At 45.8% G+C, this 16,750-nt stretch overlaps 2 protein-coding genes across 2 annotated transcripts; one reads left to right on the top strand and one right to left on the bottom strand.

The window, feature by feature from the left end:
- Window positions 1-4,562: 4,562 nt before the first annotated feature.
- On the top strand, window positions 4,563-9,875 carry LOC128304918 (insulin-like peptide receptor). Its single transcript, XM_053042161.1, has 6 exons — window positions 4,563-4,887; window positions 6,531-6,675; window positions 6,737-6,817; window positions 6,893-7,061; window positions 7,128-7,248; window positions 7,324-9,875. The coding sequence occupies exons 1-6, from the start codon at window positions 4,568-4,570 to the stop codon at window positions 9,617-9,619; spliced, it is 3,132 nt and encodes a 1,043-aa protein (XP_052898121.1). The 5' UTR covers window positions 4,563-4,567; the 3' UTR covers window positions 9,620-9,875.
- Window positions 9,876-12,326: 2,451 nt separating this feature from the next.
- Window positions 12,327-16,143, bottom strand: LOC128304795 (phenoloxidase-activating factor 1-like). The gene is made up of 5 exons (XM_053042030.1): window positions 16,035-16,143; window positions 15,359-15,769; window positions 14,900-15,008; window positions 13,009-13,193; window positions 12,327-12,748 (listed from the first exon to the last, which is right to left on the bottom strand). The coding sequence occupies exons 1-5, from the start codon at window positions 16,141-16,143 to the stop codon at window positions 12,327-12,329; spliced, it is 1,236 nt and encodes a 411-aa protein (XP_052897990.1).
- Window positions 16,144-16,750: the final 607 nt, after the last annotated feature.

Genomic DNA, 16,750 nt, shown 5'->3' with positions numbered 1-16,750 from the left:
GGAAAGGAAATTAAAATAAATGAATCTAGTAGACACAATTTTTTGGGTCGTTTGTTAACTCAAAATTAAGGGTGTGCTCCGGCTACATTGATGATCGATCGAGCTCCCTGTAATGAGTTACCGACGATGCTGAACGCACTCAGATGAGTGCCCAGAACATATTGTTATAGCGGTACGCGGATTGGAGCTCCTCTACGCTTTACATAAGCTTCGCGTGTGAATTCCTGTACACACACGTGGTTATGTACTGTCAGCCACATATGAAAGATTCCGGTATATGGTTGAACATTTTTCACAACCAGCTTCTTTCACAATGTTCCTTTGATATTTACTTCTTCTTGTAACGTGATCATATCGAGGATGCTAAATTCCTGTTCGTTTTTATGTTTGAAAAGGGCGATTAATGTGTGCTTTAAAAGAAAAGAGATTTTTTTTCGTGACTTATCATACGAATTCCCTACATACCTACCTGTTTTGCTTCTTTTTAGCACGACTTCTTGGCCTCTTTGGTCAAAATCAGGTCACTAATCCGTTTCCAGGAAACTTGATCTCGGGCTGCTCTGCTTCCCGACAGGTTTAATCACCTATCGGTCATCTATTATAGCTATCCTGTCATACACAGACACAGCTTGATAACGTTATCAGTCGTTATCGTTCATTGGAGTCACTGCAAAAACTCACAAACAACGGCACACGGATTTGTTCACAATTACATTCCGAATACTGTCGATCTAATAATGTTCTTTATTTATTTCTGTTTTTTTGCAAGAAATTCGTGACCATCGTATTGTTTTCTCTCTCTTCAATCTCTCCGGAGATTGAAAGATTTAAAGGAAAACAAAAAATAAGCTCTTTTCTCTTAACGCATACGTTAATTCACATTTCTAGCTTAAATTATTAGCTTCTAGCAGCAGTAATAAGAATATATATATGTACGACGGTATTCATTAGCCCAGGCAGCTAGCAAAGCATTTCTACACACTTTACAGCGATAAATCGCACGGCCACTGGTGTTAATCGTATGAATATGCCTGCCTAAGAGCAATCAACAGAGCCCCAAAAACACACACACACAATATTATTGCATGTCATCAAAATAATGAAGTTAACTGCACGATGAAATGTTGTTTGAAAATTGTTGTTTATCTTTAAAATATTCGGCAGTGTCGCCAAATGTGAGCATCGTACGATCATCATCGTTACGAGAGCAATGGTGATCAACCGAGCGATCACAGATCAAAATGTGCAAAATATTCAAAAACATATGATAGAATAGTCGTCATCCATAAATGCTTCTTCAAAGTGGAGATGGAAGAAGCCTGCCTGTTATATGCAATATATATATACATAAACATGGTACGAATATAAATGTGTTCAAGCAATGTTAAACATTGTGAGCATTGTACAGACAAAACAGGGTTTAATTAACTCACAGGGTGTGTGGTGTTTGGCTCTGTCTAGCAATGGGGAGCAGCAGCAAACACGTAGTAAGAACAGCTCATTTTTCGCACTCCTGTTTTTCTATTTTTATTTGTCCGTGACTTATATACCTCTAGCAAAATCGGGAAGTGGCACACGCGGTGAGGATCATAAGAAAGGGGAAAGGAAAATATTATTGTCCCAAAGAAACGCGCAAATCAAATTGAGCTCGAGTCGAGTTGTGGTGATGCCTATTGTTCACCCGGTTTTCAGTCGCCGGTTTCAGCAAAAACGGCGCAAAATCAAAGCTCTCCTACAAACACACATTATAAATGTTCCATCAAATATGTCACGGCACACGGCACACTGTGTAGTTTGCACATCAACATGCAACCGAAGTACATACCTAAAACAATAACAAACGATCAAAACCTTTGTTCTTAATGCGCCTTAATGTAACGAACGTTATGCAGTGATGACATTTAATGATAGTAATATTCTTTACAGTTGGTGATCTGTAAAATCGAACCTTCACTTTGCAAGAATCCTATCGAAACAAGCAATGCCCACGAGAGAAACAACAGTAACAGTAAACTAATGTCAATAGTATTATATTAGATGTTTGCACTAATATTGATTAATATTCCGATCCGTGAATGAACATTTAAATTCGTTTTGATCGACAAGGAATGGGATGAAAAGCTTCTAAACAAAGAAGCTCCCAGTCAGATCAGATCGTTTCCTAAAAATAGATCCAACGATCCACCCGAGTAAGCAAACGAGAGGAGGGAACGCGTTCGTTTGCCCTTTGCAAAGTTCCATTCTCAACGCACGCCGCGAGGGATGATCGCGTGATCGCGACCGCTTTTAGTACAGCGGCACCGAACGCATCTTCTAGCCATTTATGTTGAATCCTTGTAACAAGATAACAAAACATTAAATTTACAATATTTTACAATTCCCATTAATGCAATTAAACTAATAATTCGTTTTACCTTCTCTGTAAACAACATTTAAAGCAACAAGCGCAACAGCTCACTAACTACCCCGTTTCACAAACAAACGACGTTTTAAAACTAACTATTCTGCTTCTGTTTTCTCTTTCTCTTTTTTGTTTCTAACTTTGCGCTTTCGTAGTGATGTAGTGCAAAATGCAAAACACCAGTCCACAAACCAATCTCGCCTGTTTTCCCCTTTCAAAACACGCGACATTATAAGGCGCGATTCCTCCTTCGTCGGGGACAGCGTTTGGTTTGTGCGTGCTGTGTTTTCCCAATCCGTCAGCCGTCAGCAGCGCGTATTCCGGCTTTAGAGCTAACGTGTGCAACATAACCTGCTCTTCTGCGTGTTCTGCCCGGGTCTCCCACTTCCCACCCTATCGGTGTTGTAGACGGGCACGAGGCGATCATCGATCGATCATCATCTGCCCTCTCTGGTGGTGTATGGGAATCCTGTATCTACCTAGTTAGCGACCGTAGGATTAGTGGCTAATGCAGTGTGCGAGGCAAAGGTCCTGTTTAGTACGTGTAGTAGTGCGTAGAACCAAAACAACGATGAATATCAAACAAACTACGACGCGACGGTCGAGAGGTGAATTGAACGACAAGCGCGTGCGTGTATGTGTGTACCAAAGAATGAAGCAAACTGGAATCAAAATCGAATCTTACCACATAAAAATACCCTTTGCTGTGTGTGTGGCCCTTGTTATTGTGCTGCTCTCTATACTTTTCTCCACATAGTACGTAGTGTGTGTAGTTTTAATTTTAAGATGTTTTTTTTGTTTTGTTTAAGTCGCTAGTTGCTTACATCGCTACTACTGGTCATCTCCAGCATTCACCCCGCGTATGACAGCCGGGAGGGGGTTAGGTAGTACACGTAACACTCCGTAGCGCAGTAACTAGCCAAAAATGGATGATGCTCTCGAACAAGGTGAAGGTGAATTTTCTTAATGGCGTTTAACGTTTAACACAACTTTGCAACAAATAACTCGAATTTCATTCTACACTAAACAGAGCTAAAAACAGACAAATAGAGGCGAGGGAAACAGGTTGATCTACCGTTAGGGTGTAGTGTGTGCTTTCCTATTTGATTTTGACATCCTTTACTAGTCTATTTGAAACAACACAAACAGCAAAAAGTGACCGCTAATAATATTTACCAATTTTTTTATAGCACGAACAGCGGTTCCGTACGGAGTGCAGTATGCGTCCCAGGCCTACCACAATCACATTTCCCGCACACGCGGTCCTCGGTTTTAAGGGTGGCAAGAAACGAAAAAAGCGGGAAGTGCACGGGGTCGTGGTGGTGTGTGTGTAGGAGGGAGATCGAAACGACGTCGAGAAGACGCAAAGGAAAAGCAAAGATTTAAAAATGACAATCGTGTGCCTTCATGTACAGTGGTATATTGGCAAACGTACACACGCAATGACGAACGATAAGGGAAATTATCCGAAAGATGGCAGATTAGGGAACTGATGTAAATACGGCCGACGGGAAAGACACAGAGAAGCGCGTGAGAGAAGTGTTCGATATGTAGTGATAGGTAGGAAAGCTTTTGCTCGATAGGTTGAGGCGACACCACCAACACAGCAGCACACTTACTGGCGAGCTATTAAAATGTTAAAATAACAGAATCCCTAGCCCCCCTCCGAAGGTCATCAAAACAAATATCACCCTTTTGTACGCCGAACACGTTATTTATAACGCCGATGCAACTGATTTTTTGACCAGCCGTGTGGGGCGCGCATGGTTCGTTCGGCAAACATTGGTTACCAATATTGCTATATCCGGGGGGAAACGAGCAGCAACAGCGGCGCACGATAGCGCAGAGCAATAACACCACACCACCCAATAACACCCAAGACACACAGTTTGTCCAGGAGCTTAATAATTCAATTAGGCATAATTGTTGATCGACTTGAGATTGGTTCACCTTTGAAAAGGGAACACGGCAGCAGCAGCAGCATCTAACACACTGCAGCTGCTGCTACTGGACTGCTTGAACAAATACTGGCGGCCGATCGACACTCGCCGCGTGTACAGTCCGTGTCGGAATCTCGTCCAGCGCAGTCACACACGCGTTCTCGCGCCGGCCAAGTTCGCCCCGTTGGTGGTTTTATTCGTGTAAAGTTTTTTTTTTTTTCAAAGTATGGTACCACGGCTTAGTAATGCGTGTTTGTTTTGGGCCGCGTTTTTGCATTGCGTACTGCTGCTGTATGTGCACGGGTGGGATCAGTCCGTGCGGGTGTCCCGCGATACGCCGACCGCCGATCGCGAAAATGCTACCCAAGCGTTCGATAACGACACCGATGATGATGATCCACGGTGCACCAATGTGGACATACGCAACGATCTGCGCCGGTTGGCCGAGATCGAAAATTGCACCGTGATCAGGGGTTTCCTGCAGATGGTGCTGCTCGATCGTGTCCCGGCGTCGGAATTCGAAAAGTACAGCTTCCCAAAGCTAAGGTGTGTATATTATGCCCGGTGTGTGTCGGTTGGGTGGTGCGCGCTCGCTCGCATGTGTTTAATTGAGTTTTGCCGGGTGTCATCAATCGACATCGATTGTTCGTGTCGTCCGGGTGTGTGTGTGTGGGGAGATAAAAAAGAAATTCATGAATGACCGCGGATCATAATCTGTGACACGGTCGCGGGCCCCCTGTTTGTGTGTTTGTACGTGTTTTCAGAATTCCCATTACAAATGAACAATCGTCAGCATGACTCGATCAGTCAGTCGATCGAGCTTTTCACGCTTTCTTCTGTTAGCTCTCTTAATGATTCAAGGTAATGATCGTAATTCAGTAAAATCAGGTAAAAGCACCCCGTACCCTTTCTAATCAAACGTTCTTATCAAACCGCAAAGAACATATCCACTATAAAGAAGGACTAGTAAAAGGTGTTGCAAAAGGTGCAACTTACGAAGAGGAAACAAAGCGCACTTAGAGGAGGACACCGGCCTTAGATTCCGGTTGCGTAATAATCTGATGAAACTCGTTACTTTAAGAAAAAAAACCCACACACACACATTAATATAATAAGCTGTGTAAATAGTGTATGTAGCAAAGGACTAGAATTTACACCATTTAGCGAAGATAGTGTTGTGAAATCAGGTCACAACAATTAAAGCGTGTGGAAGGAACTGGTGGTGACTCACACTTCCCGTAAAGCCTTTCTTCCACTTCCGCGCCTTTTGCTCCGCGTCACGGGCTAATAGGGAAAGATAGCACTGCTGCTACTTATTAACTGCACCTATTGTGTTTATCGGTTTTAAGTGATAAATGTGATACACGGAAGTTTAGGCGGGGCCGCCCCCTTACAGCAGCAGCAGCAGGACGACGACGCTGTGCGGGGGCTACCCCGATGGTTAACGTATTATTTGGTGTAGATCTGTGTAAAGAAAAACAAAAACAATCGTAACAGAATAACGCGCATCTAGTGTATACGCAATATAATATTATAGCAGCGCATAGGAAGCAAATCAAAAAACGATTCCCATCCGGTTTTGTCCTCACTACTCGTCAATCTCATTCAGTGTATTCATCATTGACGCATCGTTTACAGAAGTATGGTAATGGTTCTGTGGTAAAGTTAGTTTAAAGGAGCGTCTTTTTTTTTACCGACCTTGTGACGAACCGTGCAGTTCCCGTGCAGAAGGGAAAGAACATTGAATAAAAATCTCCATTACTCGCCGTGTACCGAGTGTGTTGTGTCGTACTGTTTCGTTTCCAACGGGGGAACTCAGTCCGTTACCACGCCGTTTCGAATATGGGGTGTTATCTTGCGTTCTATGCTTTGCGCCGTGAGTGCGCGCGAGCCGTGTACTGTGTTACGCGGTGTTACGCGCTTGCGTCACTCGGCTGCGTGGCTACAAAATACGAACATCAGATGATTTTCTTTTATCCTGTTTTTTTTGTTGGTAACAAATTATGATGAAACTAAGGAAATGCTCTCCGTTTTTAAAGAATATTTGCATTTGCGAATTTTTTAAGAAATAAAACCTCTCTGATCGTCGACGCCCACTGCGTACAAAGTGTAGAACACAAAAGTTCGTGTTCCTTAACCTATTTTTTAAAACCCCCCCCCCCCCCCCCCCCCTCCCCACCGCCCTTCAGAGAGGTGACCGGATATATGCTCTTCTTTCGCGTCATCCATCTTACCACGCTGCGCCGACTGTTTCCCCAGCTGGCGGTCATCCGAGGACAGCAGTTGATCGGTAACTATGCGCTGGTGTTTTACTACATGGAAAACATGACCGAGGTAAGGTGCCTTAATGCCGACCAATGGAAACGGTGACCACATTCTTCTTGCATCTTTACAGGTTGGATTGAAAAACCTTATAGCCATACAGCGAGGATTCGTATATACGCTACACTGTCCGCAACTCTGCCATCTGGATACGGTAAGTAGCATCATTCCCCTTTGTGCGCTAGAAACATCCAGCTTAATCGCTTTTTTTTCTCTTCCCTTCCCACAGATCGATTGGGCAGCAATAACCGGGGTGGACAATAGTACGAAGAATCTCAACTCTTTAGAATCACCGAAATCCGTGTGCAACAAGTTTGAGGTGTGCCGATTCTGCGAGCCAAAGTTCTGCTGGGGAAGCGAAACGTGCCAAAAGTTCTACAAAGGATACAATTTTAGTGGTATGTGGAACGGGACGGCATGGAACATGGTTGATAATGGCATTAATCGCTTTGGAATGCTTGCAGGTCGAATCAAATGTCACGCACAGTGTATTGGAGGCTGCACCGGCAAATTGGCAACGCAGTGCAACGTTTGTCGTAGCTTGAAAGAAGGCAAAACATGTGTGGACCAATGTTCCGTCGATAGGTAATGGTTGTTGTTGTGCACGATTAGTCCGTCTAGACGCATTCTAAACTTACCTTCCACTCCACCAACGCGCAGGTTAATGTTCCGGCCGACGAAGCGCTGCATTACGAAGGAAACCTGTTTGAGTCGGGGTGGGTTGCTGTTTAAGGACGAGTGTGTGCTGGAGTGTCCGGCAGGATACAGCACGACCAACGTCGACCAAGAGCAGGCCGATTTTTCCATCCACCAGTGCTATCCGTGCCGGCATCGCTGTCCGAAGGTGTGCGACGGGACGGAAATCATGTACCTGTCCGATGCGGATCGTACGCGCGGCTGTACGATCATCAACGGGACGCTGCACATTCGGCTAACCGAGGACCATCCGAATCTGCTCGACGAGCTGCGCAACGGGCTCGGCGATATTGAGGAGATAATGGGCATACTGAAGGTGTTCCGGTCGAACTACATCTCATCGCTAGAGTTCCTGCCCAATCTGGAAATTATACACGGCCAATACACGACGGACAATTCCAACTTTTCGCTAATGGTGTACGAAAACAGCAACCTGCAGCGGTTGTGGAACTTTGAGCACAAAACCTCACTGCGGTTCCTTTCCGGCAGCATGTACTTCCGGAACAATGAGTTGCTGTGCAATGCGCACATTAAGCTGCTGCGCAAAATCGCCGAGTACAACAACGCGAGTGACACGATCGACTGGAACTCGAACGGGTATATGCAGGCGTGCCATGTGCAGCCGTTTCTCGCCCGGTCGGAGGTGCTGTCGAGCCGTAACGTGACGATTTACTGGTCGATGCACAGCCCGAAGACACACTACCGCGTGCAGGGCTACCTGATCTACTTCATTCGCACGAAGGTGGACAAATCGCCGTACGAGGGCCGGGACGTGTGCTCCAAGTTTGGGTGGAAAATGCGCTACGTAGCGCTGGAGAACGTCACCATCGCGGGCAGCTTCTATGCGTACAACCTGACCCGGCTGAAACCGTACACCCGGTACGGGTTCTACGTGAAGGCGTACTACAACGAATCGTTCAACAGTGCCACCGATCTGGTCGGGATGTCCAACATGCAGTACTTTAAGACGGCAAAGGATCGGCCAACCTCACCGCTGCACGTTCGCACGGCCAGAAAGAGTGAAAACTCGATCACGCTCTCCTGGCAGATACTGGAGTCGGAGAAGGACATGGTTGTGATGTACCACGTGGATGTGTTCATACAGCCGGACGAACCGGCCAAGTTCGATCAGCGGAACTACTGCATCCATCCGCACGAACCGCGCCCCACACTCCACGATCAGTCACCGGCCGCTGAAGGTTGCAACGAGGAAACGTGCTGCTGCCAGGAGTACGAGTTCGAGCGGGAACTGGAAGAGGATGACGAGGACGATGACGAGCTAACCGCACCGGATGATTTCTTCAACGAACAGGCGTCCATCGAGGACGGTGGTGGACGTATCGGGGGACGTAGAAAGAAACGTTCCACCAACGGCAATACGCCGGACAAGTTCGAGATGAGTATGCTCAAGCTGCTAAAAGAGGCCGACACCGCCGACGAAGATCATTATGCGCGGCGTGCGCGCCGCGAAACGCACGATAAGATAGTGTTTGTGAATCGCGTTGTCGCGCTCGACTTCACGTCGGACAACTTCGAGTTTACGGTGCCGGGGCTGAATGCCTACACGCGGTACGTTTTCCAGCTGTTTGCCTGCAGTACGAACGATACAGCTTACTGTAGCGCGTACAGCTTGTACTCGGATCGAACCATTCCATCACCGTACGCCGATCGGCTTAATGTTAGCATTGAAACGGAAATGTTTCCCCTCGCTTCCGATTCCGCTGGCGCGGTGAATGGCACCACTACCAGCATGCTCATCCAGACGACGTACGATGATCGCGTTGTGCTGCACTTTCCCGAACCGACCAAAGTGAACGGACTGACGGTGGCTTACCGTGTCGAGATGGAAGCCATCAACGGCACCTACCTAAATCGCCGTGGCGAATGTTTCACGAGACTGCAGCACGAACAAAACCACCATCGCTTCACGCTGCTAAACGTAAGCCCCGGAGAGTATTTGGTGCGGGCACAGGCGGTCTCACTCGCTGGGCCTGGGCCGTACAGCGAATGGCTCGTTGTTCGGGTGCTGGAGCCACTTCCCAACACACACGCGAGCGCCAATACGGGTCTGCGTGATGGATTGATTACACTCGCGGTACTGTTCGGGCTTGGTGTGGTTTTGGGGCTGCTTTACCTGTGCCGTCATCGAATTTGTCGTCTGCGCCGTGTGACGGAACGGGACGATAAGATTCCGCTCGCAATCAACGACGGCAATCAGATTAATCTCGACGATGGTTTTGTAAACTGTCCATTGAAGTGATGGCCGGGTGGACACCCGGCAGTAAGAAAAAGTAAAGAAGGGCCTTTCATGTGCCGAATTATAAGTAAGGAAGCAGGAAAAGCGTCAAAGATCCAAAGCAACAAAAAGACCCATGAAATGAGCAAATGACAAAGATTTTCGATCCCTTTTTGGATTGCATTGCATGACACTATGTAAAGCCATACAGCAGACAGTGGAGGATCAATCCCCTTTGGAGGCCCAGGGCGGAATTATAGTTGGGGCCTCTAATTTTAAAAATGATTAAGGAGGGAGGGGGGGGGGGGGGAGGGCATAACAAAATAACTTTGTTGTAAAGGCAAGAGTGTAATAAAAAAACGAACAAACAAACAACTGAAAATGCTAACAGCAATGCAAATTAATTATTGTCTTTCGACTCTAAAATTCGCGATTTTCGTTTCGCAACAAGCACCATCCGAAAGTGTTTTTATTGCTAAAACAATACGTAAGTATAATGGGGGTGTTTTATTTGATAAACGTGGTTATTTTTGAACATTCTGTTTTTATGAACTCCATCCTCACCATGTCGATCGTTTCACGCACATTATTTTCGTGCCTTGCGCATGCGATTAAATCTCCACCAGTCGATAAAAAAAATGCGTTTCCGAAATTCCATACAAAACGGGCTGTTTTAAGATTTCCTACACCAAGAGAGCATCCAAAACAGGAGGTAACATTTATTCCCCTGCAGCGTGCATATAGCTGAACTGCTCACGCGTGTCAACATTGCCGGTGATAGGAGAGTTTCTCTCACGTTGGCTATTATTACAGGGCTTTTGGGGACTATATTGACATGTTCAGCGTGATGTTGTTTGGCTCGTTTGGAATCTCATATAATTGTCTCAAATATCGCATATAATATAATATAATATAATCATGGGCAAGTTATCGTTGCCAGCAACAACATTTGACGGTCATTCGATAGCTCTACCGAATTTGTCAACGCATATAGCCTTTCCAGAACAAAGCAACAACGAGCTGGACTTGTCAATACATACGACGCGAACCCTGCAACGCACACCATCGCTCTCTTCAAGGTAAGGAATCCCCTCTCTCATTCGCATACCTCTCTTATCACGCGGGAGACTTATCACGCGGTGCTCTCATTTAGCATCGGCAGCCGATCTCGCTCTCACCATTCGAGCGATACGATCGCCGTGTGTGGCTATGTGTAGCGTGTGTATGCACAACTGAGATAATCAGCTGCGTACCGTCGGCTGATACGAAATTCCATACAAAACGGGCTGTTTTCAGATTTCCTACACCAAGAGAGCATCCAAAACAGGAGCTGACATCAATTCCCCTCCAGCGTGCATATTGCTGATCCGCTCTCACGTGTTATCATTGCGCGTGATAGAAGAGTTTCTCACACGTTGGCCATTATTACAGGGTTTTTGGGGACTATATTGACATTTTCAGCGTGATGTTGTTTGGCTCGTTTTGGTATCTCATATAATTGTCTAAAAAAAGCCAGAAATGGTAGGCTTCAATATCCTGAGGATGTCGTGCCGATAAAGAAGAAGGAGTTTGAGTACACTGCATACTTTTCTAGCGTAGTCGTGTAACCGGGTCGATATAGCCAGTCAAATAGAAACAAATGTTTTATATAACCAAGGATATATAAAATCCAACGATATTTTCGATCAAATTGTTTCCTTTTTAATTAGATTTTGTGCTATAAATTAACTCTGCTGCTTAATTTCCAAAAATCGCACAATCGGCACAAATTGTTTGGGGCCCCCAACACGGCGATGGCCCTAGGCGACCGCCTACTCCGCCTACCGTTTGATCCGCCGCTGCATACAGAACCTTATGGAGCTAAGGTTCAGTGAGCCGTATCATGAATACGGCAGCACGAATTAACTATCTCCCGTTTGGTGGAGTATATTAATAGGTTCCATACATGCCACAAAAGAGCCAAAGCCAGACAAAACAATTGTACCAAAGTTGTACTGCCAAATAGGAGGAATAGTAGTATCTCTCAAGAGTGGCATTTAGAAGTTATCGCATCCAAGCAGGTCGGATATCAACCAGATCGACCCGATCTCGTTGTGTTCGATTTCGATCGTAGGGAGTAGTTGCGTGGCATTGCGAAGAAAAACAAATCTTATGACACATTTTAAAACTCTTTTTCATATTATTATATTCGTATATTTCGGTTACAATTATATTACAGTTTTAAAACATATTTAGCCCAGTTACGATGTGTGCTGGTGTTTCTATGTGGAGAATTAAGCGAAGCATGATTCATCGCTGAATAAGGACGATCCATACCAATTTGTTTTGGTCCTTTCGGGCAAAGGTAGTTATTGCAGTGCCAAAATCAGAATGTAAAAACAATAGTTTCTATCGTTAACATTCCATTTCTCCGATTCTATCCTCCCCAGCACGGTGCCGCCACTCATCGAACGGTGGCTCGAACGCAGCAAACATGTCCTTTATCAGTAAGAATGAATGTATGTATGGCGCTGTAAATATTGCTTAATAAAAAAACATAATCATTATTGGAACTTAAACGATGTTGCCAACGCTTTTGTACTTTATTCAAACATGTATTCAACCTCGTGCAACAAGAACCACAGCAACAAAACGAAAATAAAAGCCGGATCCTTCTCACCGGTGATCTGCTCGTCTTAAATATGTACAAAACGGTGTAGCTCGGCCTGCTGCTGCTGCTGCTGCTGCCAGCTCACACGAATGCTTTCGGGGAGTTCGCCTCAATCCAGGGCGCATAGTGCGCAATCGAGGTGTAAACGCTCGGCATGTTCAAGGCACCGCATGTTTCCGCTCCGAACGACATTATGCCGATCTGCGCATAGCGGCCCTGGTCGCGTATGATCAGCGGCGCACCACCGAACCCATGGCATGCGTCCCGTCCTTCCCCGCCGGCACACATCCACTCACCGTCGATCGACTGCGGCGATTGTAGCGCACCGGTTGAAGCGTAAGCACGGACGCACTTGTCCCACGACGTCAGTGGCACCTCCAGGCTTTGCAGCTCGGCCGATTTGGTGGCACTGGTCGAAAGCTTTCCCCAGCCGATGATCTGCACCCGACGACCGACCGTAAGATCTTGCTTGCGTGCATGGAGACATATTGGTTGGGCAGCCACTAGAACACGGATTCCGGACAACAAAAAAGGGAAAAAGAGAGAGAGAGAGAGAGAGAGAGAGAGAGAGAGAGGGAGAGAGAGAGCGAAGCGTGTTGACAAAATACATTTTCACGGTCAGTGAGCAGCCGGCCCCGTACATGCATACAGTTTCAGTTTTCCCATGAATAGTACCGGGTGACCCTCAGCTATCCACCGAAAGTTCGTGGTCGGGGTCAGCACGGAATTTCCCCGTGCCCGGTAGAAGAAAAGCTGTACCTACCGGTGTAGTTGATGGGCGTGCGCAGTATTAGCAGCGCAATGTCATGATGGTACTGACCCTCGATGTAGTCCGGATGGACAATGATCTGGCTGACGGCATGGTTGATCGCGACCGGTGCACAAAATCCGGTACTTCCGCAATCCGGATCGGTACGCGTATCGTAATCGCCCACGCGGACAGATGAGCTATCCAGGAACAGAGAGAGAAAGAGAGAGAACGGGGAATCATTAAGGAAGGGAAGGAAACAACTTGAATTGCAAATGAAACGTAACGTTAGCGCAATCCGTGTCCGGTTGGTGGTGGGAGTGGGATGGTGTTTGGTGACGACCGCTAGACACTGAATAGGTAACGATATACATTAGTTACACTTTTTGCCACAGCGTCCTATGATGCGATTGGATAGCGAATAGTAAATTGTTTCCGTGCGGACGAAAACACTCATAAATATGTCATTAAGGGGGGGGAACAAACGTACGTGTGTTTAAAGTCGAAACATCGATTTTTTTAAGGTTCGTTCTGAATAGGGAAAGGGATTTTCCAAATATTATCAACAACTGGGCATATAAGCAACAACCATTACATGAAGGTTTCTCTCTGTATGTTCTACCTAATGATCGTGCTTGTTTGCTGCCTAGGCTTAATTGGGAAATTTACGCATGTCCTCAAGAAAAATAGGGAGGGAGGGGATTGTTTTGGGCCTGAATGTACGTAAACAAGGTCAATAAGTTTGAAAAGTTTAAAAAGCTTTGAGAAATTCATCGAACGAACGAAACTTGTCTGATTTGAGCTGATGAGAATTTCTTGCGCATTCGAGTTTCTGAAACGATGCTGATGTACTTCCCAAAGCTGTTCGTAGAGGAATCAATAAAATTATCCCTTTGTCATTGATGGAGAAAGTCACTTATCGTACCTCAACGTGGGTTTAAGCTGAACAGAAACACCTTTGAGTTACTTTTTTTTTCTTTTCATTTCGATACTTTTTCTCTACTTCCCCAGGAATGGTTAAGAACTCAAATTCAAAAGGTCAAAAATTGAAGTTCATAAAGTTAACTTGAAAGGGGCGGCTCGGGGACATGATGGTAGCGGTGCCGGTCTTCTCACGAACGGACCGGACCAACATCTCATCAGGACCAATCTCCCATAGCAACGACTTGATTATCCCGGCTACGTGATGACTAGTATCAAAATTAAATTAAATCTAGTAAGCCAGAAATGGCAGGCATGCCCCAGCTAAGTAGGCCGTTATGTCAAAAAGAAAGAGAAAGTTATGTTTAAAGATTGAAATAAAAAATACAAAAAAGGTTATTTGACAATTAAATAAACCATCGAGGTAAAGCACACAAAACTTCCAACAATGAAGAAATGATTGTAACGAGCTTAAAGGTTTTTGTTTTCACACATTTGGTGCCGTGACCGGGATTGAGCTTCATTTGTTAAAAGGAAAAAAGCAGAACGATGAAGCGTCATTAACCATGTAGCTACCTTTTGCTGCTCAACATGGTTTTCACTGTTTTAAAGGTAGGAAAAAAAAACATAGCAGTTTGCAATACAAACTAATCTCCTTTTTTTACTTTAATTAAATTCGCATGCGCAAAAACAGGATATGACAATCATTGGTTTGCAAATGAGGTGCACTTTTACGTGGAGAAAGTTTAGCGCGCGCAAGAGGAAACATCTACACACGTAATGCATAATGCAAGTCGATCGGATGCGAATTCAGATTCATACGCGAGAAAAAAAAAACTAAATTACGGAAGTTTTCCTTCACCATTCCACAGCGCAATGAATTATGCGCGCGCCTCCATTTACCGATCAGGTGCTCGAACAACGCCGCGAAATGTTTGTTAATGGAGTGCAAATAAAAAAAAACATCAACACATTCTTTACTTACAGCCGATGGCTATCGGCCTTGGCCAGGGCACAGTGGGCCGACGTGAGAACAATCTGGCGGGATATGATAGATCCAGAGCAGGGGAAGATAAACGTTCCCGATTTCGTATCTGGCAGAGAGAGATGGAGAGAGAGAGAGGGAAAGTAATCGATTAGCGAAGCTTTATACGCACGCACTACATTAAACGAGCTTCATCCACCATCGCGACAACCTCCCCCTACACGTACACGGCCCCAAACAATTATTGTGCTGGCGTGCCGTGTCTATTGTTCCAGCCATTAAGCGGGCCCGTTCCGTATCGCCGATCGGTGGAATCGGTACCGATCTCGTCTCGTTTCATGGTTGAAGATCATCTAATTAGAATAAACTGTGCCGTGGGGGCGGCACTAGCGGTCGCGGTAAAACACGGCCTTCAGCTTCAGCTGGCCAGAGGTCACACGAAGATGTCGTGGTACGTACTTTTGAATCCGATGCGTGCCACGAACGGGTACGCTCCGAGCCCGTTGTAGAAGTCGCCTTGAACGATGCTCTTCCCGCACGCCGTCGGTGCACGCTGATCGTTGAACGTGGGGGACGTTACCCGGGGACAGCAGACGTGCGGTTCGTACTCGTTCACCCCGCACGACAGGGAAAAGTCACCCCGGTAGCATTGGCGCGATATTTCCAGCAGCAGCTCGGGACATTCGGCCAACGGGACACACTCGCTCAGCCCGGGACAGCTCACACGGTACAGTGCTTTCGATTCCTTCAGTGCGGCTGTCGTTTCGGCCGACGGGGAGGGATCGTGCGTTGGACCCTGGTACGTGACGGCGGGTAACGCCCGGGCAACGGTATTACTTCCGGAGGTTTCACTTTCCTCGATTGTGTGAGCTGGAATGGAAATGGGTGAGAAAAAGAGTGGCTCAATGTGACGGTTCCAAAAGGTTCGTTTCATCTTGTTTCGCTGATGTAAAACGCAATTCTCTGTTTAAAGTGTGGTAAAATGTTAAAAATATCCAACAGCAAACCCCTAAATGTATGCCACCATGTTAAATTATCCTTTCTACACAAATTGCATAATGTCAGGCGTTTAAAATTACATTCGTTTATTTCTAGGACCTTTACAGTATTTTAAGTATACTAAAATCATTCTTACCATTGTTTAGCCACGTGAAAAGTCCACAGACCAGTACCACACACAACACACTCCTAGCACACCACCAGTGTAGTGTCATTGTATTAAAATGACTTGTTCTGTAACACATATTTTCCTCATGCACTCTTACGCTACAATCACAATCGGCCACTTGTTCAACTCTTCACAACCAATACACTACAGTTCAAAATATCCGCAATGTCTATCACCTGGACCCGTTTGTCGCCACACATTCGTTCTGTTGCGGGCCTAAATCACAACTAAATCGAATGGGTCGACGCTTTTCCGCCCACTAGTTCGTGCGCTCGTTCGAGTCGGTCAGTGTGCGACAAAAGCGTAATGGAGGTTGGAGTGGTCTTTACCCGTTCCCTCCATTCAGCCGGTTGCGAATTTTCACTCTCATTTTCCAGCATCATTCTACGGCTCGTTGAGCTCATGATAACCCTTCGGATCCAACTGGCGACACACACGCATACGCACATGTGTCTGCAGAAGGCTGAATTTATGAGTTTTGTTTTCATGTGAGGCATAAGTAAAATATTACTTATCGCTTAATTAATACTAACACAGCTGTTGAGAGGCTCAAAATATACTACTCCCTGATGATCGCTTTTGCTTCAAGAGTTAATTGAAGGATAACACAACTCAACACAGGATTGTACAGGGAGGAAGAAGATCATCCGATCGGGGTGGGCTTCAATGGTCACCCCCACACT

The sequence above is a fragment of the Anopheles moucheti genome, chromosome 3 (genome assembly GCF_943734755.1).
Source record: "Anopheles moucheti chromosome 3, idAnoMoucSN_F20_07, whole genome shotgun sequence".
Classification (NCBI taxonomy): Eukaryota; Metazoa; Arthropoda; class Insecta; order Diptera; family Culicidae; genus Anopheles; species Anopheles moucheti.
The sequence above is the reverse complement of the archived record's forward strand: the minus strand, read 5'-3'. Positions and strand labels throughout refer to the sequence as shown.

Coding starts and splice junctions, on each gene's coding strand:
- LOC128304918 (XM_053042161.1), top strand. CDS start 4,568: ATGGTACCACGGCTTAGTAATGCGTGTTTGTTTTGGGCCGCGTTTTTG. Junction 4,888..6,530: donor TACAGCTTCCCAAAGCTAAG/GTGTGTATATTA, acceptor ACCGCCCTTCAG/AGAGGTGACCGGATATATGC. Junction 7,249..7,323: donor GACCAATGTTCCGTCGATAG/GTAATGGTTGTT, acceptor ACCAACGCGCAG/GTTAATGTTCCGGCCGACGA.
- LOC128304795 (XM_053042030.1), bottom strand. CDS start 16,143: ATGTGTTACAGAACAAGTCATTTTAATACAATGACACTACACTGGTGG. Junction 15,009..15,358: donor GGCACGCATCGGATTCAAAA/GTACGTACCACG, acceptor TCTCTCTGCCAG/ATACGAAATCGGGAACGTTT. Junction 12,749..13,008: donor CACGCCCATCAACTACACCG/GTAGGTACAGCT, acceptor TCCGTGTTCTAG/TGGCTGCCCAACCAATATGT.